Raw genomic sequence first — 23,352 nt, 5'->3', positions numbered from 1 at the left:
TGAGCATCTTTTCATGTGCTCTCAGCCACTCATGCATCTTCTTTGTTTATACGTCTATTCAAATCTTCTGCTCATTTTTTAGTTGGATCATTCGCCTTATTATTGAGTTGTAGGAATCCTTTATATATTCTAAATACAAGTCCTTTATCAGATATATGATTTGCAAATAGTCTGTGGCTTGTCTTTTCCTTTTCTTAATGGTGTCTTTTGCGGTACGCGGGCCTCTCACTGTGGTGGTCTCTCCCGTTGCGGAGCACAGGCTCCGGACACGCAGGCTCAGCGGCCATGGCTCACGGGCCCAGCCGCTCCGCGGCATGTGGGATCCTCTCAAACCGGGGCACGAACCCGTGTCCCCTGCATCGGCAGGTGGACTCTCAACCACTGCGCCACCAGGGAAGCCCTTAATGGTGTTTTTTGAAGTGCAAACATTTTCAACTGGCTGAAGTTCAATTTTTTTTTTTTCTTTTATCGTGTCATACCTAAGAACTCTTTGCCCAACCCAGGATCATGAAGATTTTCTCCAATTTTTTCTTCTAAAATGTTTTAGTTTTAATTCTTACATTTAGCTCTATGCTTCATTTTGAATTAATTGTCCTATGGGTATCCAACTTTTCAAGCACCATTTGTTAAAAGGACTATCCTTTTCCCATGTGAGTTTTTTTTAATTATATTTTAAAATATTCTGTTCCATTGTTCAGGTTTTCTACTTTGGGGTCTCCATTTATGACCTAAATAATTCTCCTTGGTTTTCTTCTATATCTGTCATTTTCTCACTGACCCTTTTTGGATCTTTATTTCCATCTTATTTTGGTCGCTTTTCTTATTTCTGTGCCTCTCTCTGGATTATCTGCAGAGTCTAATGTCCCTTGGGCTTCCTTTCATGTGGTCTTCCTTCCTGTGATGTTTTTGGTGGTTTTCTGTTCGTTTTCTGAGTTTTGCCGGCTCACATGTCCTTGTCCGAGTCCTGGGTTCGTTCTTGGGGTGGATTTTTGCCGGCACTTTCTGCACTCGGCTCCCGTCAAGCCGTGACTCTCGCTGCCTGTCTTGCTGTTCCTTCCCCGCAGGTGACTTCTGCCATCCTTCAATACTTGCATCTCCTAGGGCACTCACAGTTGCTTTTGGCAGCCCTTATGTGTATTTTGAGCCTCAGATTATATCTGCCTCCTTGTTTTGCTGAAAATGGAGTTATTTTCCTTCTCCTTGTTGCTTTGGTATGCTCTCCAAGAGTAGAAGAAAATTGCTGTCTCGTATCGGCATGCTCATATCTGAGAGCCCCAGTCATGGATCCCTGCTTATTTATCATTCCAGTGATTCACTCAGTGCCAGGGTCTGAAACTGGCATCTTTTCAACAATTCTGGATAATTATAAAATACTTTCTCTTTGAAAATTACCTCTTCCCCTTTTCTTTCCTAGCTCTGTCTCGAATTCACTCTATCCTCTGTGGAACTTCTCACTCTGTTCTGCACATTTTAAAATCTTTTGGGACTTCTCTGGTGGCGCAGTGGTTAAGAATCCGCCTGCTAACTCAGGAGACACAGGTTCGAGCCCTGGTCCAGGAAGATCCCACATGCCGCGGAGCAACTTAGCCCGTGCGCCACAACTACTGAGCCTGCGCTCTAGAACCCGTGAGCCACAACTACTGAGCCCTAGTGCCACAACTACTGAAGCCCATGCACCTAGAGCCCGTGCTCCGCAATAAGAGAAGCCACCACACTGAGAAGCCCACGCACCACAACGAAGAGTAGCCCCTGCTCACCACAGCTAGAGAAAGCCTGTGTGCAGCGATGAAGACCCAACGCAGGAAAGAAAGAAAGAAAGAAAGAAAGGAAGGAAGGAAGAAAGCAAGCTATTAAATCTGGCCCATTTAATATGGACCATTAAAAAAAAATCTTTCTTCCACGTTGTTCATCTCTCTGGACTGCATTCTGCATAATTTCTTCTAGATTTTTCAGGAGAGGCCTTAGGTAATCAAACATTCTATTAAAAACTTCTGGCAGATCCCTATCCCTCTCCCTCATTTCATCCTTCTCCATAGCATTTTCCACCATTTGACACACTGTATTTTATGTATGTTGCCTTTTTTCTCCCACTATTTTCTTAAATTCTTGAGTAAACTTTTGATTCAAGTATAACACATCTATGGAAGAGTGCACAAACCAAAGCGTCCAGCTCAATGAATTATCGCAAGGCAAACATACCCACATAACAACATTCAGACCACGAAACAAAGTCCCAACATCCCAGAGGGCCCCTGAGCCCCTGAGCCCCCCTCTGCCAAGGGCTGCTATCCCTCTCCTAACTGCCAGTTGGTTTTGTCTGGTTTTTAACTTTATATAAAAGAAACCGTACGGTATGTATTGTTTTGTGCCTGGCTTCTTTTGCTCATCATTTTATTTGTGGAATGCATTCACAAACCTAGATGCTGTTGGGTGCAGTTGTGGCTCGTTTATTCTCATTGCTGTATAGTATTCCATTGTGCAAATACCGTAATTTATTTATGCCTTCTACTGCTGAAGGAGATTTTGGTGGTTGCTAATTTTGGACCGTTATGAGTAGTGCTACTTGAACATTTTTCTTTTGATAATGCTGTTCTATGCCTTTCTGTTGGTTGTATACGTAGGAGCAGAATTGCTGGGGTAGAGGGTATGTATATTGCTTCTTAGCTGCTCGTTTTCTTGGAACTTTATCTGTGGGAATCCTTTGGGACTTGACCCAAATTTCATGCTCCAGTGAGGATTTGTCTTTGCCTCCTCTAGTCACCTGGGGCACTGCCAACCAGAGACTGCGTCAAGTTTTCTCTGGACCGTGCAGGTGGCATGAGTGAAGAATGCAACCTGCGTGAGGCCCCACTTGTGGTTACGAATTTTCAGGAAAATTCCTGCCCCTCTACCCGGAGCCACGCGGGAGATGGGCGGGTTTCCTTACTGTCTTCTTCCGTGTGGTGGATTCTTTCTCACTGATTGAGGGTTTAGGGTTTGCAGTGCCAGCTCTGCATAGCAGACTAGTTTGCTCGGGCTGCCCTCAGAATGTACTGCAAACTGGGCGGCTTATAACAACGCGAATGAGTTCTCTCACAGTTCTGGAGGCTAGAAGTCTGAAATCAAGGTGTTGGTGGGTTGATTCCTTCTGACGGACCCAGGGGAGAATCTCTTCCACGCCTCTCTCCCAGCTCCTACGTGTTGCCTGCCATCTTCGGTGCTCCTTGGCTTGTAGATGTATCATTGCATCTCTGCCTGCAGCTCCACATGGCGTTCTGCCTCTGTCTCTGTGTCTCTACAGGCCTGTCATCTCTCTGTCCCTCTCCTCTGCTTATAAGGACACCAGTCCTTATGGGTTAAGGGTCCAACCTACTCCAGTACGATCTCGTCTTACCTAATTACAGCTGCAATGACCCTATTTCCAAATAAGGTCACATGCAAAGGTAGCAGGGATTGGGACTTCAACAAAGTTTTACAGGGGATGCAATTCCACCCATGTCACATGGGGTGTCCTGTTAGACTGCCCACCCCGGGCAGTGCTCGGCTCTCTCTCCTGGGCCCTGGCAGTCATCAAAAAGAACCGGTTCTCCAAGATTTGCCAGAAACTCAGAGGACAAAAGTCTGCTTTGCTTCCACTTGCCTCACAGACTTTCTGCTTTTACTTTATTTTTGGTTTCTGTGGATTTCTTGCTTTTATGTCAACCCAGCAATACATCTCATAAAAAGAATCCCTTGGAAAAAAAAAAAAAAAAAAAAAAGAATCCCTTGGGAATTCCCTGGTGGTCCAGTGGTTAGGACTCCGCGCTTTCACTCTCATGGGACCGGGTTCGATCCCTGGTCGGGGAACTAAAATCCCGCAAGCCACACAGTGTGGCCAAAAAAAAAAAAAAAGAGAGATTCCTTTATGCTTCACCTAGCTTCTCCCCCCTCTTTTCTTTTTTTAAATAAATTTATTTATTATTTTATTTTTTGGCTGCGATGGGTCTTCGTTGAGGTGCGCGGGCTTCTCATTGAGGTGGCTTCTCTTGTTTCGGAGCACGGGCTCTAGAGCACAGGCTCAGTAGTTGTGGCGCACGGGCTTAGCTTCTCCGCGGCATGTGGGATCTTCCCGGGCCAGGGCTTGAACCCACGTCCCCTGCATTGGCAAGCGGATTCTTAACCACTGCACCACCAGGGAAGTCCCCCGCTCTTTTCAATAAGGATCATGGCCAGGAGACCCAGCCTGCCAAGCCCATCACTGGCTGTGTCCATGCTTACTCCTCTACCCCACTCCTCTGCACGGCAGGCCCTTCATGTCAGATGTCTGCCCACGCCAACCAAACCCTGGGGCTCCCGAACACAGGACCCACTCCTCATGTGCCTACCCCCCACCCGGAAGGAAGAGCCTACCTCAGGGCAGGCCCCTGGCCTTGGCATCTTGCCTGAGTTAGGGGCACGGGCTCTGGAACTGAATGCCTGCTTTATACCACCTGGTTGTGCCACCACAGGGAAACTGCTTCCCATCACTAGCCTGGGTTTTCCCACCTATAAACTGGGGACTCCGTGAGGCTGTGTGACACTGAGCACAGTGAATGCTCCGGCCAGCCGGCTGTACTTAGCAAAGCGCATCCATCCTGGACTGGCCTGCAGCCCACCTTCCAGCAGGAGGAGTCCAGTAAGGATGCTTACCAGACCCTAGAGGAATGAAGTGGCCCAAGAAAGGTCCTCTGAGGGAACACAGTGAGGGAACACTGTCCCTCAGACCTCCAGCCCCCACCCCCTGCTCGTGTCTCTGTGTCTCAGGGAACATCTACCATTATGTGCCCTGGTACAACACCAAGCCCGTCGTGGCCGTGACCTCCTACTGGGAGGACGTCAGCTTCCGCATGAACTGCCTCAACCTCCTCCAGTTCACTCGGGACCGCCTGGTGAGTGGTGTGGGGATGGGGGACGGGGTGGTGGTACAGGGAAAGACCCGGGTCATTGATGGGAGACTTGGGAAAATGAATCGCAGTCTTAGGAACCCGGTCACTCAGCTCTCTCATGCACTCCACACCAATTGAGACGGACGTGCCAGACACAGGCACTGAAGACACGACGATGGGTAGACACAGTCTTCACCAGCAGGGAAGTCGGATATGCAAATAGGCGGTACGCAGTGCAGTAGGGCTGCGGTGGAGATGCAGGAGAACCATGGGGGCAGAGAGATTGGGGTGGGGGAGATGAAGAGAGGAGAGTCAGGGGAGGTGTTCAAAAAGGAGATGACATTGGAGTCTTGCTGGGGGTAGTGGTGGGGTGCAGAGAAGGGAACGACGGGCAGAGCCATGGTGATAGGAAGTTCGGGGGTGGTGGGGGCCCGGAGGTGAGGTGGAAATAAGGCCAGGGTAGCTGGGAAGGGTCCGATCACAAAAGGTCTTCGTGACTGTTAAGGAAGGAAGCCGCAGAGCAGTTTTAGGCAGGAGAGTCACCTGGTGCCCCCGCCTCAGATGCGACTTTCTCGCACCGATAGAAGGGGAGCCCAGTGTCAGGGCCCTGTAACCTCTTCACGGTCCCACCCTGTCCTGGCTCCTTCCCGCCACCCATTGGGAGGGTGGGTGGGAATCGTAGCGTTGCAAGGGCATGTGACAGCTTCGGACTGACATCCCCAGGTTACCCCTCAAATGTCCCCAAGTCCTGGCTGAAACCGTCTTGGGCCAATCAGCCCTGCAGCCTGTCCTGAGGGAGCCCCATGCTCACTTGCCACTTCTCTCCTGCTGGGCAGAAAGCCAATCTGGACACCCTGAAATCCATAAGGAATCCAAGGGACCCGGCCCTGCTCCCCCAGTGGGAGAAACTGCTGAGGGAGCTGATGGAGGACTGCAAGTAGGGGCGGTGGGCACCTCACCCGGGGCAGGGGCTGAGCCAGATCAGGCTCACACAGGGTCTGGGGGGCAGACAGGACCCTACAGAACAGCCCTCACCACCACCCTTCCGCACCCCTGCCTCCGCAGGAAATATGAGATCTGCGCAGATCTCTCCCCAAACCACAGAGCTGCCTCTCTCCCATTCAGGGACCGTCAAAATGGCCCTGACCTCCCCATTCATCACTGTTCCCCCCACACCCATGCCTGGGGCTCCTCCCAAACCAGCCTCCCCATTGTCCAGACAAGCCCTGCACAGTCCCAGCCCGTACCTTTTCCCCTGCCGCTCCTTCTATCCACAAGGCCCTCTTTGGGGTTCTGCCTGTTCTGGAAGAGCCATTGTAAGGCTCCCTCCTGGCCCGGCAGCCCACATGGATCCTCCCCCCTCCCGCCCGGGTTTGGTTGGCCCCTGTCTCACAGCTCACACCTCTGTCCACGAGGAGGTCCTGAGCACGGGCCTGGCCCACTGCAGGGGCTGGGAGGATAGGAAGGGGAAGGATGAGGACCTAGGGGCCGGAACCACAGTGAGTGGGCTTCCTAAGGAGGGTGGGCAGGGCTCCCCGGGTCAGGCCAGCAGGCGCAGGGCAGGATCTTGGGTCTAGGAAGAGCACTGAGGCCGGGCGGGATGGTGAGCAAGGGACATGGAGACTCAGCCCCCGCCCTCCCGGTCCTGGCCACAGGTACCCACTGCCCTGCATGGCTGATCAGCCCAAAGCAACCAACCTGGACAGGAAGAGGTGGCAGCTCCGCGGCCTCCTCCTGCAGGAGCTGGCCCGGAAGGCCAAGGAAGCCCAGCCCAGGGACATGGTGGCCACCGTGGAGGGCTGGCTGTACCGCCTCAATGCCGTGCTCCCCGAGGTGGGTGCTGGACACTCCGGCCGGGAGCGGGCCGTGGACGGGACGTGGGCCTGACGCTCTCCCGCCCGGCAGCCCCAGACAAACCTCCCGGACGTGATGATCTGGCTGATGTCCCGGGAGCAGCGAGTGGCCTATGCGCAGGTGCCCGCCCACACCATCCTGTTCTCCCCGACCGGGGACCGGCACTCCGGCAGGTTCTGTGGGAAGACGCAGACCCTCTTCCTGCAGGTGGGGAGGCCAGGGGTCCTCAGGGGAGGAGAGGGCCAAGGACGTCCCAAGGGAGAAGCCCTGACCCACCCCGGGCAGCCCCCATGAGCCTCCCAAGGGCATGCCCACTTCCTCTCTGTCAGGCCCTTTACCAGGTGAAATGGGGTTTAAACAGTTCTCCAGAGGAAGGTGGGGGCCTGGAGTCCATGCCACCATAAATATTCCTCAAATTTGTCCCCTCCGTCATCCTGATGCGTCACTTGGTCCTGTCCCTGTCCCGTCTCCCCTGAACCACGATTGGCTGCTATCTTCATATTTAATACCTATAAGGTTTGGGTGCCAGCCCCTCATATCAGACACAATCCATAAATAAGGCTGACTGACCACGAGTCCCCTGCCCTGAAGACAGCCCTGTGCTTCCAGCCCTCCCCCTGGGAGGCAGGTAGGGGACACTGCCTCCGTCTCGGAGACGTCCCTGGCTCCCCACTGCCCTTTCCGCCATGGTGGAAGGGCCCACCTGAGTCCTTCTTATCCTGCAAGAATCACTGAGACTTGAATCCTGGCTCTACCACTCACCGGCTTGTGTGAGCCGGAGCCAGCTCCTGACCGTGTCTGGCTTCAGCCTGCTTCTCTGTGAAATGGGCCTGGCGGTGATAATGCCCGCCTTGTGGTGGTGTGTGAGGATCAGAGCCCTTAGCACGTTGCCTGGCGCATAGCAAGCATTGTTGTCAATGGCACCATCAGCACCAGTCCTCCCTGGAGCATTCCCAGGTTCCCCAGCGGCACCCGTACCAGCCTCTGTTATGGCCATCACCCAGCTCAGCGTGAGGCCCCTGCTCCCAGGGCTCAGGGTGAAGGGGCAGGTGTGTGTGCCCCTCCCTCACCCGCACCCCTGCCCCTGGGGGCCTGCACCCCCGTGGTTGCTGACCTACCTCCGGCTCAGTACCCAGAGGGTGAAGGAAAGAAGGACACGCTCCCAGCCCAGCTCCGGGTCTGCATGTGGCTCGGCAACGTGACCGACAGCAAGGATCTGCAGCTGCTCTGCCAGGGCGAAGTGGTCGTGTCCGCGGAGACGGTGAGCGGGGCCCCGGGTGGGGCCGGCGGGAGGGTGACCCGGCAACAGCCCAGCTCTGAAGGTGGAGATGAACATCACTGGCAGAATCTGAGAACCGTGAAAGGGGCTCGAGAGAGGCGGCAGAAACTAAAGAGGTCCCCTGTTGACAAGCCATAGGCTGCGGTGACAGGAGGGCAGCTGAATGGTCCCCTGGGGCTGGTCACTCTCACCCAGACGGAGGTTTATAGGGAGTTTCTCCCAATTCGTTCGGGGTGTGTGAGGTGAACCAGGCTCTGACTGCTTGCAGGGGGTCTCGTCCATCATCAGCGTGACAGCCCGGGACCCCTGCACACCCCAGCTGGGTCCTGCAGGCCAGCCTGGTGGTCCCGGGGAGGGGGAGGCCTGGGACAGTCAGAGGGGCCGGAAATGAGGCATGTTCCCTTAGAACCGTAAACCCAGGAGGTGTGTGAGCAGCCGGCCAGAGGCCGCTCTGTAATCAGAGGAGGGGAGGACATGGCTCAGGAGAAGGTCCTGAGAACAGAAGAGAAATAAGTTTTGAGTTTCGGGCTTTTTAACTTACTTTGTCAAAACATTTTCATGGTTCCTAAGTTGCATGCTGTGGATAGATCGTAGAACTTGGAGGTGCTGAGACAGAGAGGGATTTAGGATGAGTGCGTGCCCAGAAGGGGAATGTGGAAGAAAGGTCCAGAGGCAGCAAAGACAGGGCAGTGGTGGAGCAGGACCAGGTTCCCCAGGGTCAGCAGTGACACGGGGTGGACAGGTCGCACCCCAGGCACCACCAGGCTCTAACGCAGGCATCCACCCCACTCCACTCCTCGAGAGCCGAGCCGCCTGGGGTAGAGGTGACCTTTGAGCCTCAGTCTCCTCACCTGTGAAATGGGAGTGTGCGGCTGAAAGGGGTTGTCAGTTCACGTAATGCCCTTGGCATGGGCCCAGCCACAGTGAGCACTTGACGAGTGGCAGCTGCCTGTGCCAATTGACAGCGGGGGCGGTGCCGTCCCATTACAAGCGACAACGCAGCTCCTGCCCCCGGGCAGGTGCCACATGGCCCTCTGCCTGACTACCACATTTCTGGGAGGTGCTTACAGCCCAGAGTGGGTGGCCTAGGGCCGGTGCTGGGTATGCTGGGGGTGGCAGCAGGCACTGATGGACTCCCCTCCCCCAGTACGAGAATCAGGCCAAGTATAAGGACCAGTGGGGACAGCAGTGGCTGCAGCACTGTCCCAGCTTCTCGGACGTCATGGGGCACAATGCCCTCCCCAAGGAAGATTTCAAGGAGCCCCATGGATGGCACTGGCAGGGGTCATGGACAGTTGAACCTCAGCGGAGGTAAGGCTGGGATGCGGGACCCGGAGCCTGTGTGCCCCTGGACAGGCAGCAGTGGAGCTGACACTTCCTTTTACCCAGGAGGGCCAGTAGGCAGCAGCCCAGAGAGGCGGGCACACAGCCACTGCAGGCTGGTCCTGGGGGCTGGGGTGCATAGGACAGGGGGACCTGCCCGCCACCCTACCCTGCATGCCAGGCCCCGCTGCCCAGCCTTTCCCAGAGCAGGTGGGGCTGCTAGGTACGGCAGCGCTCAGCCAACAGAGGAGGACCCCAGGGGCCTGTAAGCTCAGGGAGATATGCTGGGAACTCGGGGTCTCACCGCCTCCAGGCTCCTCCTGGACACAGACATCAACAAGAGCCAGGTGCTGGAGGAGGTGTATGAGAACCAGCGCCGGGACACCACGGGGGCCTGGGTGCCTGCCGCCATCCCCAACACAGACGTGGTGAGCAGGGGGCGCGGGGGGGCAAGTGATTCAACCAGGGGGGCACCTTGGAAGCCAGGGTGTCTGAGTGGAAAGAGCACTGGATCAGGCGTTACCAACTGAGTCCTGCTCCCTGGTGTGACCTTGGGTGAGCGCTGATGGGGTTTGTATCCCAAGGTGGTGGGGAGAGGTCCCCTAAATGGGACTGGAAGAACAACAGAGTGGGCACCTTTCCTTCCCCCTTTCGAAGGTGGCGCTTTTACCCAGAATTCAAAGTTCAGTAAGGAACTGAACTTTAGATTTTGTTTCTTTTTTTCTGGCTGCACCGCGCGGCACGCGGGATCTTAGTTCCCCGACCAGGGATCGAACCTGGGCCTCCAGCCGCGGAAGCGCGGAGCCCTAACCACTGGACCACAGGGGAATTCCCGAATTTTGTTTCATTTTTAACGAACTTAAATTTAAGGAGCCCCAGGAGGCTGGAGGCCACGATGGCTGCAGTAGGCGAGCAACACGCCCCTTGGCCCGCCCTCTCTGTGCACCCACAGAACGGAGAACCCGTGGAGGCCCGGGAGAATGTGAAGTGCCCCCAAGGATGGCACGCGAAGAAGAACTGGGCTGTGGAGCTGAACCACGCAGTGGACAGTGAAGGTCAGTCCTCTGGGCAGCGGCTAAGGGCGGCAGGGCCTGGAACTGAAAGTAGCCAGGCTGTCAGGTGGGGCAGGCCTGTGTTCCTGGGGGTCTCAGTCTCCGGAGAGCAGGGCCTCCACCCTTGCCGCAGACGTGGGCCCCAGCTTTGAGACAGGGCAGGTGCTAAGCGCCTCCCGAGCACGTGAACTGGGGTCGCGTCCAGAGCCTGGTTCACCCCAGGTGGCTCCAGGGAAGGGGCGGTGGGCTGGGAGTCGGAAGACCCGGGCTCAAGATGCAGCCTCTGCTACTTACGGGCTGTGTGACCCTGGGTGGGTCCCAGGACGCCTGTGAGCCTCACCTTCCTTCTCTGTAAGATGGGCAGTTGAGCCCAGGCCACCGGGTGACGCAGTGTGACCATACCTTCCTTTGTGGCCGGAGAGACCTGGACGTGAGGGACAGCACTGCCCCCTCGGCCTGCCCTTCCAGGGCTTATCTCTCAGGCCTGTCCGAGCCCCCAAGCCTGTGGGCCCCTCCCTGGGCACCCACGGGCTGTGTCCTGGTCCCTCAGGCTGGGAGTACGGAGTGGGCATCCCGCCCTCGGGGCTGCCCCAGGTCTGGAACTCGGTGGAGAAGACCTACTACTCCTGCCGCCGCCGGCGCTGGGCGCGCGTGCGCTACCGGGACCACGGGAGGCTGAGCCACGAACAGGAGACCCTGTCCTTCCTGCAGCTGGTGAGGGGCCGCCTGGTCAGGGACCTGGCGGGACCATGGATGGGACCCACCCTTGGCCAGGTGAGAGGGTGACTCTGCTCTCCTCGCAGCACCACCCCAGCCCGGCTGAGGACGAGGAAGGCTGGGAGTACGGTGTCTTCGGCTCCAAGTTCCACCTGAACCCTCAGCCCCAGAGCCAGTTCCGCCGCCGCCGCTGGCACCGCAGGCTGGCCCCCAACAAGGTCAAGGGCATTGCACCCATATTCCTCCTGGAGGGATCCTTGGTAAAGCCCCAGTGGGCTAGGTGTCTCTTCCCTGCAACCCCACCTCCGGAGTCAGGGCCCCCTGGTGCGCCAGGCAGACGGAGACGCCCCGTGTGGCCAGATGCACTGACCACTGCAGGTGGGGGGAACTGGGCCCCGGAGCCACATCCTCAGGCTTTGGATGGGGAGAAGGGTGACCTGGGCCTGGGCTGGGGGAGGCAGGAAAGGCACCTATGAGCCTCAGGGAGTCTGTCCTGGGCACAGAGTCTAGATATGAAACAGCAAGCTAAGAGGGAAGCGGACATGGTGTCGTCGACACGGAGACTGGACAGAATCAGGAGCTCCTGGAGGGCTCCCCCAGAGATCACCCAGCCACCCAACCTGCCCTTCATCTACTGCATCTTCAACAGTGAGCATTCAATTGAGAGTCGGCTTGGGTGGCCCCGGAGACACCCAGCACCTGAGGGCAGGGAGCAGGGGGCATGGGGTGGGGATCCTGGGGGCGGGTGGCAGACACAGCTCCTCTCTTACCCAGAGCCCCACTACTACCAGCTCTTCTGCTACATCTACCAGGCCCGGAACCTGATGTCCAACCACATCCAGACATTCCAGGGTAGGCGTGGGCACCTCTTCTCCCCCAGCCCCTCCATGTGGCCACCCAGCAGTATAAAGGATGTGGCGAGGAGGGGGTGACACACATGCAGACCCCTGCCCCCAGCAGCTCATTTCCCTCATGGTTTGGGGAAAAGACACAAGAACGAGGAATACAAGGCAGGACCGCTCTTGCGGTGTGTCCCCAACACTGTGGAATCAAGACAGGGAGGCTTCATCCCACTGGAGGCCACTTAGCTGAGCCTTGAAGAGGAAGGAGGAGTTTGCTGGGCCTTGACAAGGAAGAGCGGGGATGAGGCACAAAGGCGAGAGAGAGGATGGCACGCTTGGGAACCACGTGTCCCTTGTGCTACACAGAAGATGAGGGGTGGGGAGCAGGGGTGGCACTCTCTAGCCCTGTGTGGAGGCCCCATGGGAGGTTTCAGGTGAGTCACGTGCTCCTGCCCTGGGCTGGCAGTGGCCCTGTTTGTTGGGAGCCAGACTGTTGGACGAGGGTCTGAGCCGGGGCAGTGGATGTCTGCTGGGAGCTGTGTCCACTGGGCATCAGCACCCTCGTCGAGAGGGCCGTGTGACGTTCCTTGATGCCAAGGCCACTTGCTGATGCTGTGCAAGGGCAGCCACGTGTAGCCTGGTCCCCAGAACCCTCCAGAGGAGCCACCGGGCCCTCTGCATCTGTGACGGCTAGGCCCCAACCATGATGGTATAAGGGGCCTCTAGCTATAAGCCCATGTGCTCTGTGGCTTACTCTGAGGTGGCCTTCTGGGGAGCTGGAGTGGCTGTGGCTGTCTGGCCTGAGCCTCCCCGGGTACCCGGTCCGGTGGCGGCAGCAGCCAGAAGAGGGGAGAGCGTCACTCGGCAGCTCAAAGGCACGGCTCTCCTTCCACCCACAGCGCCCTTCATTCGGTTGGTCTTCTTGAACCACAGCCAGTGTACGCAAACCCTGAAGAGCTCTGCAGCCCCTACGTGGGCCCAGACGCTCATCTTCCAGCACCTCCTCCTGTACGAGAACCCCCAGGACACCAAAGAGAGCCCACCATTCGTGGTGTTGGAACTGTGGCAGCGGGACCCCCAGGTAAGGTGGGCTGGGCTGGGCAGAGCTCTGAGAAGTTTTTAATGTATTTTTTTGGCCGTGCCGTGCGGCATGCCGGATCTTAGTTCCCAGACCAGGGATTGAACCTGTGCCCACTGCAGTGGAAGCGCGGAGTCCTAACCACTGGACCGCCAGGGAATTCCGTGAGGAGCTTTTGTTTTATTTTATTTTTTTGCGGTACGCGGGCCTCTCACCGCTGTGGCCTCTCCCGTAGCGGAGCACAGGCTCCGGACGCGCAGGCTCAGCGGCCATGGCTCACGGGCCCAGCCGCTCCGCGGCACGTGGGATCTTCCCGGACCGGGGCACGAACCCGCGTCCCCTGCATCGGCAGGCGGACTCTCGACCACTGCGCCACCAGGGGAGCCCAGGAGCTTTTATTTTGGAGGAGAATATTCGGAAAGTGCTCCAGCGGGACCTGATTCGCAGAGCACATCGCATTGATCCTAGAGTTGTCAGAATCCCAGGAGGAGCCAGACCCCTGCCAGCCTGGCCTCCATGTTTTGTGAACTTCCCCTTCCCTCCAGGGCAATGAGAGCTTGTGGGGACGGAGCATGTGGTCACCGGTGGTCTGGCTGGATGTCCAAAAACGGATCCTGCCCCCCATGAGGTGGCACCCCCTTGTAAAAGGGTTGGAGGAGGAAGAGGGCGAGATCTTGGCGTCCTGTGAGCTGATCCTCGAGACTGAGGTGCTGGGAGAGAGGGACCGGCTGGGAGTGTGGTGCCAGCGCCCTCACCCTGCCCCACTCCCCTGCCACATGTCCCCACAGCCAGCGGCCCCCAACCGCAGCCCCTCAGCAAAGTCCTGGGGCCCGGGAACCAGAACACTGGGCTGGGAGGTGCCGGCCTGCCCAACCTCTCCCTAACTCCCCTGCCAGCTTCTGCCCATAGGGCTCCGGGGCCGCCGCAGTTGAGCCTCTTAGGGTCCTGCTTGTGTGTGTGGTGGGGGGTGGGGGACAGTAGGACCAGCCCACAGGGCCTCAGGTTCCCTGCTCTCCAACCTCATCCCTTCAGAGTCTCAGACAGCAGCTGCCAATCTTAAGTGTTCCCTGGAAGAGTGGGATCTACATCCTCCCCAAGAGCATCCAGCCCACGCTAAGGAAAATGGCTATTGAGGTGATGAAACGTGGAGCAGGGTGGGTGGGCAGGACGCAAGCCACCCCCAGAGCAGTCGAGCACCACAGTGCGCTCTCTGCTGACCCTCTTGGGCCTTCTGCCTACCTGCTCCAAAGCTTGGACCCCGAGAAGATACCATGTGAGAGATGGAGGGAGACAGGAGAGATATGAAGTTCTGATAGAACATTTAAAAGTATTTTAATGCAAACCTCTGCAGTGGGTCGTAGACAAAGGGCTTTAGCATCCATTACCTACCGGATGTAAGCCTCATGAGGCCCTTGTGCAAAAAGTAGGGACGACCTTCCAGAGACGGAAATTCAGGCTCTGAGAAACAACACATCCACGCACAGTGACACAGGGGCTCAGTGGCAGCGCCAGAGTTTAGGCCCGGCCCTGCCTGACTCCAAATGCCAGGATGTTTCTCACCTCTTCTGAAAGTAGTATGGAGGCGCCCAGGTCAGAACCTACGTGCCCTGCGGCAAAGAGCGGAAGATGGTCAGGTCCTCCCGGAACTGGAGCCAAGATCAGACCACCCGGCTGGTTTCCACTCTGGCCCCGAGGCGGCCCAATGAGTAGGGCGTGGACAGCTCCTGGGGCACCCAGTGTTTGTCCGTTGAGAGTGATATCCCAGGGTGCTGGCTCGCTGACTGGCCGTGGAGTTCTGTGGGATCCAAGTCAGCCCCGAGCTGGACGGCACCGAGGTGCCCAAGAACCCCGGGGCACTCCAGCTGCTGCGGGCCTGGGAGGCAGCCGGCAGCGGGAAGTCACCCCTGAGAGAGATGATTAGAGGCCAGATGGGCAGCAGGGGAGGAAGGGCAATACCTAATGGGCACCTCCCTCGTGGAGGAACGACGGCAGCGTCCAGGCCTGGAGGACTCGTCCCTCACAGGACAGGACTGGGTGAGCCTTCAGACTCTGCCTTCACCCAGCCTCGTGCCCTGGCCCTGCAGGCCCCCTGGGGCCCCACTGCTCCCAGGCCAGGACCCCATCAGAGGGGCCACCTGCCCCTTCCCCCACCCTCCCTCTCTGTCCCGGCAGATGCTGGTCTGGGGCCTTCGGAACATGAAGCAGGTGCGTTCGCCCCGGCTCCTGGTGGAATGCTGGGAAGAGTCCGTGCAGACAGAGCCCATCAGGGACTTCCAGACCAATCCCAACTTCACCCAGTCAACCCTCTTCCTCACGCTGGTGAGAAGGCCTTGGGCCAGGGCTGGGGCAGCCCCGGCTCGTGGGAAGCCTCACGCCCTGGCCTCTCCTTGGGGCTGCAGTACATGCCTACGGATGAGGCCTTCGCGCTGCCCCTGGTGCTGAAGGTGGTGGACAACCAGGACTTCGGCCAGGAGACCGTGGTGGGTCAGGCCAACGTTGACTCCCTACAGCCCTACTTCTGTGACCCCTGGGCTGAGGACTACATGCCCCCACGGCCTCCAAGTACGGCCCTTTCTCCTCGCCCCTCCCCAGACCTCACCAACAAGCTGGCACTGGGAGTGGCCAAGGCCCTGGCTGTCCTGCCGGGTTGGTGGCCCTCCCCCCCCCACTTCTCCCTTCTCCTGAGACTCATGACTGCGCTTTCTCCACGCAGTGCTGTCTGTGAAGAAGTACCAGGAGGTGAGTAAAGGGCTGGAGGCCCTGTGCCATTTAGAGGAAACAGCCCTTGTGCCTGAGGAGGGTACAGATTAAACAGTTCCGATATCCACGCCCCCGCGTGAGGCCTACTTGTTCACGAGAACTCGAAAGCAGTGATCTCAACCTGGACTGCGCATTAGAAATGCCCGAGAGTTTTAAAAACCCTGAGGGACTTCCCTGGCGGCCCAGTAGTTAGGACTCCGCGCTTCCACTGCAGGGGGGATGGGTTCGATCCCTGGCCGGGGAGCTAAGACCCCACGTGCTGCCCGCCCCCCAAATGGTTTCTGACCAGTTGCTGGGGCTAGGAACCAGAAGCAGCAATTATTTTATTCAAGCCCAAACCACCTACGCCCCACCCCCGCCCCAGGTGATTCCAGTGTTTCCAAAGTTCAGAACTGCTGCTCTAGAGCAGCACCTGTCAGCCTCGAATGCACAGGAATCCTTTGGCATCTGGAGCAAAGGCAGATTCAGCTTCAGGAGGCCTAGGGTGGGGCCTGAGGCTCTGAACTTCTGAGCCTTTCCAGAGTTAAGTGTGGAGCTGTGGGCAATGAGAACCGAGAACTAACCTGACCCTCCTTCTCGGCCCCAGTCCTATGTCTGAGGATCCCTGAATTAAAAAGCCTCTGTGAAGGGCAAGGGAGCCAGGGCAGAAAGCCGTGGCCTCGAACCCCTTCTGAGCTCGGAAGTCAGAGGTGGTGGGCGGACCGGGCGGCCAGGCCTTGCCTAGCTCACCGCAATCATTTTTCAGCTCCTAGGTTACCTTTATGAAAAGTTCTGGCTCAAGTCCAGCAACGCTGAGGTGATGTAGGCTCAGCCCCGGGGAATAAGGAACAAGTCCAGGCAGCTCAGGGAGGTGGGGCAGCATGACTCTGGGCAGAGGAAGGCCACTGTGCCTTCTCCCCGAGGGCCAAAATGCCCCTCCTCCTCACTGCCAGGATGAACACGACCAGGAAGTGGACTGGTGGAGCAAGCTGTTCTGGGCCACAGGAGATGCTCCCCGGTCCCTGAAGTACAAGTACAAAGAGTATCACACCCTGAAGGTTTGCAGGCCCCTACGAGGGGAGACTGATGAAGGATGGAGAAAATCTGTGGGGAGAGGCCAACAAACCCAGCCCCAAGTCCTTGGGGAACCACCAAGTCAGGGGGTGGCTTCTTTTTCACAAGACTCCTGGCCACGCCGCCACAGGCCACACCCTTTCAGGAACCAGGGCTGCCCACCAGCAGCAGCTCTGCTGACCCCAGGGCAGATGCTCTGGGGCGAGACCTGGGTGGCCCCTCAACCCCCTGATCCTAGGAATGGTCCCCTCAAGCCCTGGCCAGCTCCCCTCGCCAGCCGGGTCCCACACGCCCTCCCACAGGTATACGACTGCGAGCTGGAGGCCGTGCCGGCCTTCCAGGGCCTGCAGGACTTCTGCCAGACCTTCAGACTCTACCAAGAATGGCCCAAGCTGGACAGCCCTGTGGTAGGGGAGTTCAAGGTGCGTGTCCCAGCCCTGCCTCGCTGCACCTGTCACCTCGTGCCCCTTCTGTCCAGGGAAGACTCCGACAGGAGCGCTGGTTCTGTACGCTCGGCATGAGGATGGGGCCTGGAGGGCTTGACAGTCTTGGGAGTGGGGGGCAGAGACTGACCTCTGCAGGGACTCAGGGTGGCCTCCCCCAACGCAGGAAGGGCGAGGGCTTCTCAGTCCCAGCTCGGGCCTGTGCTGCTCTCGGAGGCCCTAGAGCCTTCGAAAACAAGTGCGGACCCCAAGGGATGGGTGGGGGTGGAACGAGACCTCCCTTCAGCGGAAAACACCACCGTGGTCCCCGTAGAGCATCTCTGCGGCACGTGCCCCTACCCGTCCTCACGGGTTTCGTCCCTGCCACCCTCAACACAGACCAGGGGTACCTCCTGGAGGGCTCTACAGAGCCAGGCCAGAGGCCAATGCCTTCCCTCCCCAACACACACACAGGGCCAATTCCGTGTCTACCCCTTTCCTGAGAATCCAGACACCCCCAAGCCCCCTCGCCAGTTCCTGCCTTGGCCTAAGAAAGAGGACTTCCCTCAGCAGTGCTTGGTGAGGGTGTACGTGGTGCGAGCAGCCAACCTGCAGCCCCAAGACGCCAACGGCCTGGTAACGAGCAGCCCTGAACTGCAGCGCTCGTCTTCCCCAGCCCCCCAGCCCGGGCACCCCCCTCACCTCACCCTACACCCCAGCATCCCGGAGCTCCCTCAGGCTGACACCCAGACTGCCAACTTCCCACAGGCCCCACCTGGTACAACGGGCTCCTTTCTGCCCCACTCCCGCCCTCCCTGACCAACCTGGGCTGACTCTGCATTTTCCGTCCTTCTCTCACGTCTATCTGAACCCCAGTGTGACCCTTATGTGATCCTGAAACTGGGAGAGACAAAGCTTGGCAACCGGGACAAGTACCAGCCCAACACTCTGGACCCCATCTTTGGCGTGTGAGATGCCCCAACGCACCCGACCCCACAACCCCGCTCCCTGTGCCGGGAGCAGTTGTAGAAGGCAGAGAACTCTCACGTTCCTTTCTAGCCTCCACGTTCCTAGCACAGTGTCCAACAGATGGAAGGTGCATTGATGGGCAGCCCAGCTCTCCCCTCCCCCCTCAACCACTTTGCCTGGGAAGGGAGCTCAGAGTCCCACACCCCAGGCCTGTCGAAAGTTACTCCCAGCCACGACTGAGGGATGGCTATTGGCGGACGAGCCATCCCGGGCTCTGCTCTCCAAATTCACCAGGGCCAAACCGGGGGTAGAGCACGGGCACGTGTGGTTGGGATGCTGGAGAGGGAGCTGTGTAGATAACATGGTCCTCGGTCTCTGTGTCTCCAACACCCTCACCCAAGGATGTTTGAAATGAGCTGTACCATCCCCCTGGAGAAGGACCTAGAGATCCAGCTGTATGACTTTGACCTATTTTCACCCGATGATAAGATTGGAACCACAGTCATTGACCTTGAAAACCGACTCCTGTCTGGCTTTGGAGCTCGTTGTGGGCTCTCCAAATCCTACTGCCAGTAAGCGTGGACCTGAACCAGGGCAAGGGAGCACGGGGTGGGGGGTGGTGGTGGAAGAGTAAGCCCTCGGCTCCCCTCAAAGACGCCTGCATCCCAGGCTGGGGAACCAGGGCCCGTACCTGTCTGCACCCCTGCTCCCAGCACTGGTCAGCCTGCAGCTCGAAGCAGAGGCTTCTCCAGGACTCAGACCTCCCCACCTTTTCCCCACAGGTCAGGGCCCTTTAGGTGGCGGGATCAGATGCCCCCAAGCCTGCTCTTGGAACACCATGCCAGGCAGAAAGGACTGCCTCCGCCTCTGTTCAGCCCTGAGGATGACTCTGTGTTTTACAATGGGAAAAAATTCAGACTGCAAAGCTTTGGTGAGAAGCACAGCACACCGCCAGAAAGCACAGAGCTGGGCCTCTGCGACAAGTGGGGCTACAGGATGGAGGAGCTGCCAGAGGGCACGCCGCCTCCCCTTCTCGCCTGTAACGGATAACCAAGTCCACTGCCCAGGCTGAGGGTGGAGAAGGGGCCTACGTGGGAGACGGGAAGGCTAATGACCTCGTCAACCCCTCCTTCCATCCCCCTCCAATCTAGAGCTGAAGCCCCCTACTGCTCGCTTTTTGGGATCTAAGAAAGAACGCCTTGCGCTGTACCTCCTGCACACCCAAGGACTGGTACCTGAGCACGTGGAGACCCGCACGCTGTACAGCGACAGCCAGCCGGGCATCGACCAGGTATGAGACTGGAGGGGCTGGATCAGGAGGTGGGGAAGCCCACCCATCCAGGACAAGAGGGGAAGGAGAGGCCGGGCACCCACAGATGTACGTGAAAAGAAGACAAGCACATTCTGTGCATGTTAATAAGCAAGAAGTCGCAGTGGTGTCTCTTAGAATGGAGAAGTTCAGAGCTGGAAAAGTCACCAACAAGAAACCGAGGCCCCGTGTCAGCTGTGGAAGTGTTTCGGGGCCTTCCCCGCCGGTGCCAGCACTGCCTTAGTCTCTCCTGAGGGAGGGTAAGGAGGCAGCACCTGGGGTCAGAGTGCAGGCATCACAGCCCCGGCTTGGCTGTTAAGTGCAGGCTGTGTTTTCTCCACGGCAAGGAACCCCAAACAGGAGGAATAAAAATCCCCACAGGCACCCTAATTATCCCCTACCCTCCAGCCACCAGAATGGCTCACCTCATTCTCCGAATCTCTCAAGCTGATAGCACATTCTAGATACAAAGTTCTCTACTGAGCACTTTTTAAAACCATCCTCATTAAACCTGTTTTCTCATTAAATGGGGCCAATTTCAAAAGAATAAACCTAGGTCACATGGTTTAAAGGAATCTATCTTCCACTGTTGGTAGTTCTACCCTCTTAACTCTTTTGTCTCCCCTTTTCTTAGCAGGTTCAACCCTTCTTTCCTAGACCCCTGTGCTTTGTGGATAGCTTGACATCCTTAGGATGTGGTTCCACAACATAATGACCTGGGGATCACCTAGTTTACTCTTACTCAGGGCCACTAAGGTGGCTAACAGTTGCAGCCCCAACCCCATTCTGGAGTCCCATCCAGAGAGGCTGTCCAGCAGGACCTGTTAAATGGCATCAACCCTCCAGACCCCAGTTACACTTGACATCCGTGCGCCACAGCCGTCAGCCTCGTAGCCATCGTATGCTCCCAGCCAAAAAAAAGAAACAAGTGGAAGCTGATGGGCGGTGTGCTGACTTCCGGTCTGAAGTCCATCCCACCTCCCAGATGCCTCGATACCCCACCACTCGGTGCTGGAAACACAGTCTCAGCAGATCTAGAAGCTGAGACAGGCCCCCGCCCCAGACCAGGATGCGGAGAACGGGGGCTGGCCAACCCCAGCCAGCTAATCCATCTCCACTCTAGGGAAAGGTGCAAATGTGGGTGGACATCTTCCCCAAGAAGCTTGGGCCTCCTGGCCCCCCATTCAACATTAGGCCCAGAAAGCCTAGAAGGTGAGTGACACCCATCTCCTGAGCAACTGCACCACTCAGTGTGGCCTTCCCAGCGTGCGGAGCACCAGTGGGCTCCAACACCGAGTCACAGTGATTCTTTTCCTCTTTTGGGAATCTGGGGAGCCTCCTTTCCCTGTGGTCCCCCAAACGCAGCATGACTTGGGTGGGCACGGAGGGCAGCCTCCCAGGCCTCTCTTCCCTCACCGAGGTTGCAGCTGGGGAGCTATTCCTCAGCAAAGCCTCAGAGAACAGTGGCTACAGGTATGAGCTGCGCTGCATTATCTGGAAAACTACCCACATGCACCTGAAGGAAAACAGTTTAAGTACCGAGAGGATGAGTGACATCTATGTCAAAGGGTAAGGGAGAGGAGCGGGGCTCCGTCAGCGTGCCCTCAGACTTGCCCAGTTCTCTCTCCATTTCCACCCATGCCTGGTGTCTACTGGGCAGCCCTCCTCCCAGGGCTCCAGCTAGGGGTGGGGACAATCCAAGTGAACCCCAGGTGAGTGGACTTTGGCCCCAGGTGGTTATTCGGGCTGGAGAAGGACATGCAGAAGACAGATGTCCACTACCGCTCCCTGACGGGGGAGGGCATCTTCAATTGGCGGTTCATCTTCACCTTGGACTACCTGGCAGCAGAGCAAGCGTGCGTCTTGAGTCAGAAGGTAACAGGCCCAGGAGCGGGATGCACTCCTCCCCCTCCCCTCAGAGCCTGCGAGCTGCACCAAGACACTTGGAATGTGGCCTTGGGTGGAACCCCTCCCCGCTCCCCCCTCCCCCTCCCCGACTTTCTCCTCCTCCTCAATGGTCCATCACTGCTGGGGGATGGGCTGCTAAGTGGCCAAAGGAACTCTCAGGACGGAAATACGCTCTCCTGCCATCCTCCAGGACTACATATGGAGCCTGGACCCCACGGTGATGAAGTTCCCAGCCCGGCTCATCATCCAGATCTGGGACAATAACATCATCTCCGCGGATGACTTCCTAGGTGAGATCCTGGCACAGGGCCCGTGACCACAGGACAGGGAGCTCCTTTTTGCTGACAGCATTTCTCTGGGCTCAGGGGTCCTGGAGCTGGATTTGTCTGACATGCCCCTCCCGGCCCGGCGCGCCAAGCTATGCTCCATCAGGATGACGGATGCTGACCCCAAGTGGCCTCACTTCCTCCAGTACAAGCACTGCTCCCTCTTTAAGATGAAGACTGTAAGCGGCTGGTGGCCTTGCCAGGTCCTTGATGGCGGCAAATGGCGCTTGTCGGTAGGAGCTGGGGAAGGTGCCTATTGCCTAGGAACGGGGCTGACTACTGTGCCGCGTAACTTGGCTCTGACAGACCCTGGGGGCCTGAGTTAAATCCCTTTCCCCTTCTGGACCCTGGGAAGAGGCCTTTAAAACTATCCTTGCTCCTGCCGTCCGAGCTCAGCTCCCACCACCCATGGTGTTTCTAGGGTAAAGTGAAGATGACCCTGGAGATTTTGACAGAGAAGGAAGCCTTAATCAAGGCAGCAGGAAGAGGCCAGTCGGAACCCAACCAATACCCTACACTCCATCCTCCCCTGTAAGGGTCCTGCAGGGCAAAGGCACCAAGCCTCTTCCTCGTTCACAAAGCTGAGCTGCTGGGCCTAGCAGTCTGTATGGGGTGGTGACCAGGGAAGGAGGCTGACAAGTAAAGAGGGATAATTACCCCCCCACCTCCCCACTCTGGCTCAATCGGGGAGAACAGCTGGGAAGGGGGGAGGGCAGAAGCAGAAGTTGCTTTTTTAAAATCAAAGACCTCTGCTCCGGATTGCTTGACCTGAAGTTTCCTTCTGCCCTCCATTCTCTGCCATCTCTGCTCCTGGACAGACGCACCCATACCTTGCTCATGTGGTTTCGGTCACCCGTTACAAGGTTCATCCATGTTTTCTGGAAACGCTACCGCTTCAAAATCATAGGCATCTCAATCATCCTGCTTATAGGGCTTCTGCTGTTCAACTTTATCTATTCAGCTCCGGTGAGTGGCAACCGTGGAGACAGGGGAAAAGGCACAGCTGCTCTCGGGATGACCCGAGAGAGAGCCCTCAGGTTGCTACTTCAGGCTAACTCTTACCTATTCTCTCTAGAACTATTTGGCCATGAGCTGGGTCAAGCCTGAACTTCGGCTGAATGCTCCCATTCAAATATATGCCAAAATCATCAATTCACTAAACACCAGCAACGCCAACACTTCCAACCTCGCCACTCTCATCAGAACCTGAAATCTACAACAGGCCATAAGCTGAAACTCCTCCAGGGACACATAAATCACCTGTGAGCTATCTTCCCAGAACTTCCAGCCCCGCCAGACTAATTCCCCCCGTGTCTGCCAGGCTTCTCTCCTGCCCATCCACAGCCCTACCCTTGGGCTTCCTACCAGTTCCTTGTTTCCGGGGTCTAGGGATATTCTGACCATTCTGTTCAGACCACTTCCAACAAGAAGGGCAGAGTTGTAATTTTCCACTGAAATAAACAACTTTTGTAACGGAGCCACCCTGTAATTTGTGGGGAGGGGGGGTTCACAACACCATGAAAGGCTGAAAACGCCAGGCTCTCAGACAAGACTCACAAGAATGGGGAATGATGTCA

General features: G+C 57.3%; 1 protein-coding gene across 1 annotated transcript in view; it reads left to right on the top strand.

Annotated features, from left to right (window-relative positions):
* Positions 1–22,985, top strand: part of FER1L5 (fer-1 like family member 5) — a 51,198-nt gene extending 28,213 nt beyond the window's left edge. The window contains exons 20-53 of the mRNA XM_065891148.1: positions 4,762–4,886; positions 5,720–5,820; positions 6,539–6,716; positions 6,789–6,944; positions 7,867–7,998; positions 9,164–9,327; positions 9,653–9,767; positions 10,292–10,394; positions 10,942–11,120; positions 11,216–11,368; positions 11,612–11,756; positions 11,883–11,960; positions 12,850–13,031; positions 13,574–13,762; positions 14,073–14,162; positions 15,201–15,347; positions 15,428–15,590; positions 15,742–15,767; positions 16,534–16,584; positions 16,721–16,825; positions 17,144–17,263; positions 17,738–17,899; positions 18,140–18,231; positions 18,634–18,804; positions 19,015–19,163; positions 19,384–19,523; positions 20,665–20,753; positions 21,015–21,110; positions 21,275–21,416; positions 21,640–21,739; positions 21,815–22,008; positions 22,197–22,306; positions 22,594–22,741; positions 22,851–22,985. Of these exons, the coding sequence (XP_065747220.1) occupies positions 4,762–4,886; positions 5,720–5,820; positions 6,539–6,716; positions 6,789–6,944; positions 7,867–7,998; positions 9,164–9,327; positions 9,653–9,767; positions 10,292–10,394; positions 10,942–11,120; positions 11,216–11,368; positions 11,612–11,756; positions 11,883–11,960; positions 12,850–13,031; positions 13,574–13,762; positions 14,073–14,162; positions 15,201–15,347; positions 15,428–15,590; positions 15,742–15,767; positions 16,534–16,584; positions 16,721–16,825; positions 17,144–17,263; positions 17,738–17,899; positions 18,140–18,231; positions 18,634–18,804; positions 19,015–19,163; positions 19,384–19,523; positions 20,665–20,753; positions 21,015–21,110; positions 21,275–21,416; positions 21,640–21,739; positions 21,815–22,008; positions 22,197–22,306; positions 22,594–22,741; positions 22,851–22,985 (4,430 nt within the window). The remainder of the gene's footprint in view (positions 1–4,761; positions 4,887–5,719; positions 5,821–6,538; positions 6,717–6,788; positions 6,945–7,866; positions 7,999–9,163; positions 9,328–9,652; positions 9,768–10,291; positions 10,395–10,941; positions 11,121–11,215; positions 11,369–11,611; positions 11,757–11,882; positions 11,961–12,849; positions 13,032–13,573; positions 13,763–14,072; positions 14,163–15,200; positions 15,348–15,427; positions 15,591–15,741; positions 15,768–16,533; positions 16,585–16,720; positions 16,826–17,143; positions 17,264–17,737; positions 17,900–18,139; positions 18,232–18,633; positions 18,805–19,014; positions 19,164–19,383; positions 19,524–20,664; positions 20,754–21,014; positions 21,111–21,274; positions 21,417–21,639; positions 21,740–21,814; positions 22,009–22,196; positions 22,307–22,593; positions 22,742–22,850) is intronic.
* The last annotated feature ends 367 nt before the right edge of the window (positions 22,986–23,352 follow it).

Source organism: Phocoena phocoena, chromosome 14 (genome assembly GCF_963924675.1).
Source record: "Phocoena phocoena chromosome 14, mPhoPho1.1, whole genome shotgun sequence".
Taxonomy (NCBI): domain Eukaryota; kingdom Metazoa; phylum Chordata; class Mammalia; order Artiodactyla; family Phocoenidae; genus Phocoena; species Phocoena phocoena.
Note: the sequence above shows the minus strand (reverse complement) of the source record. Positions and strands in the feature narration are given on the sequence as shown.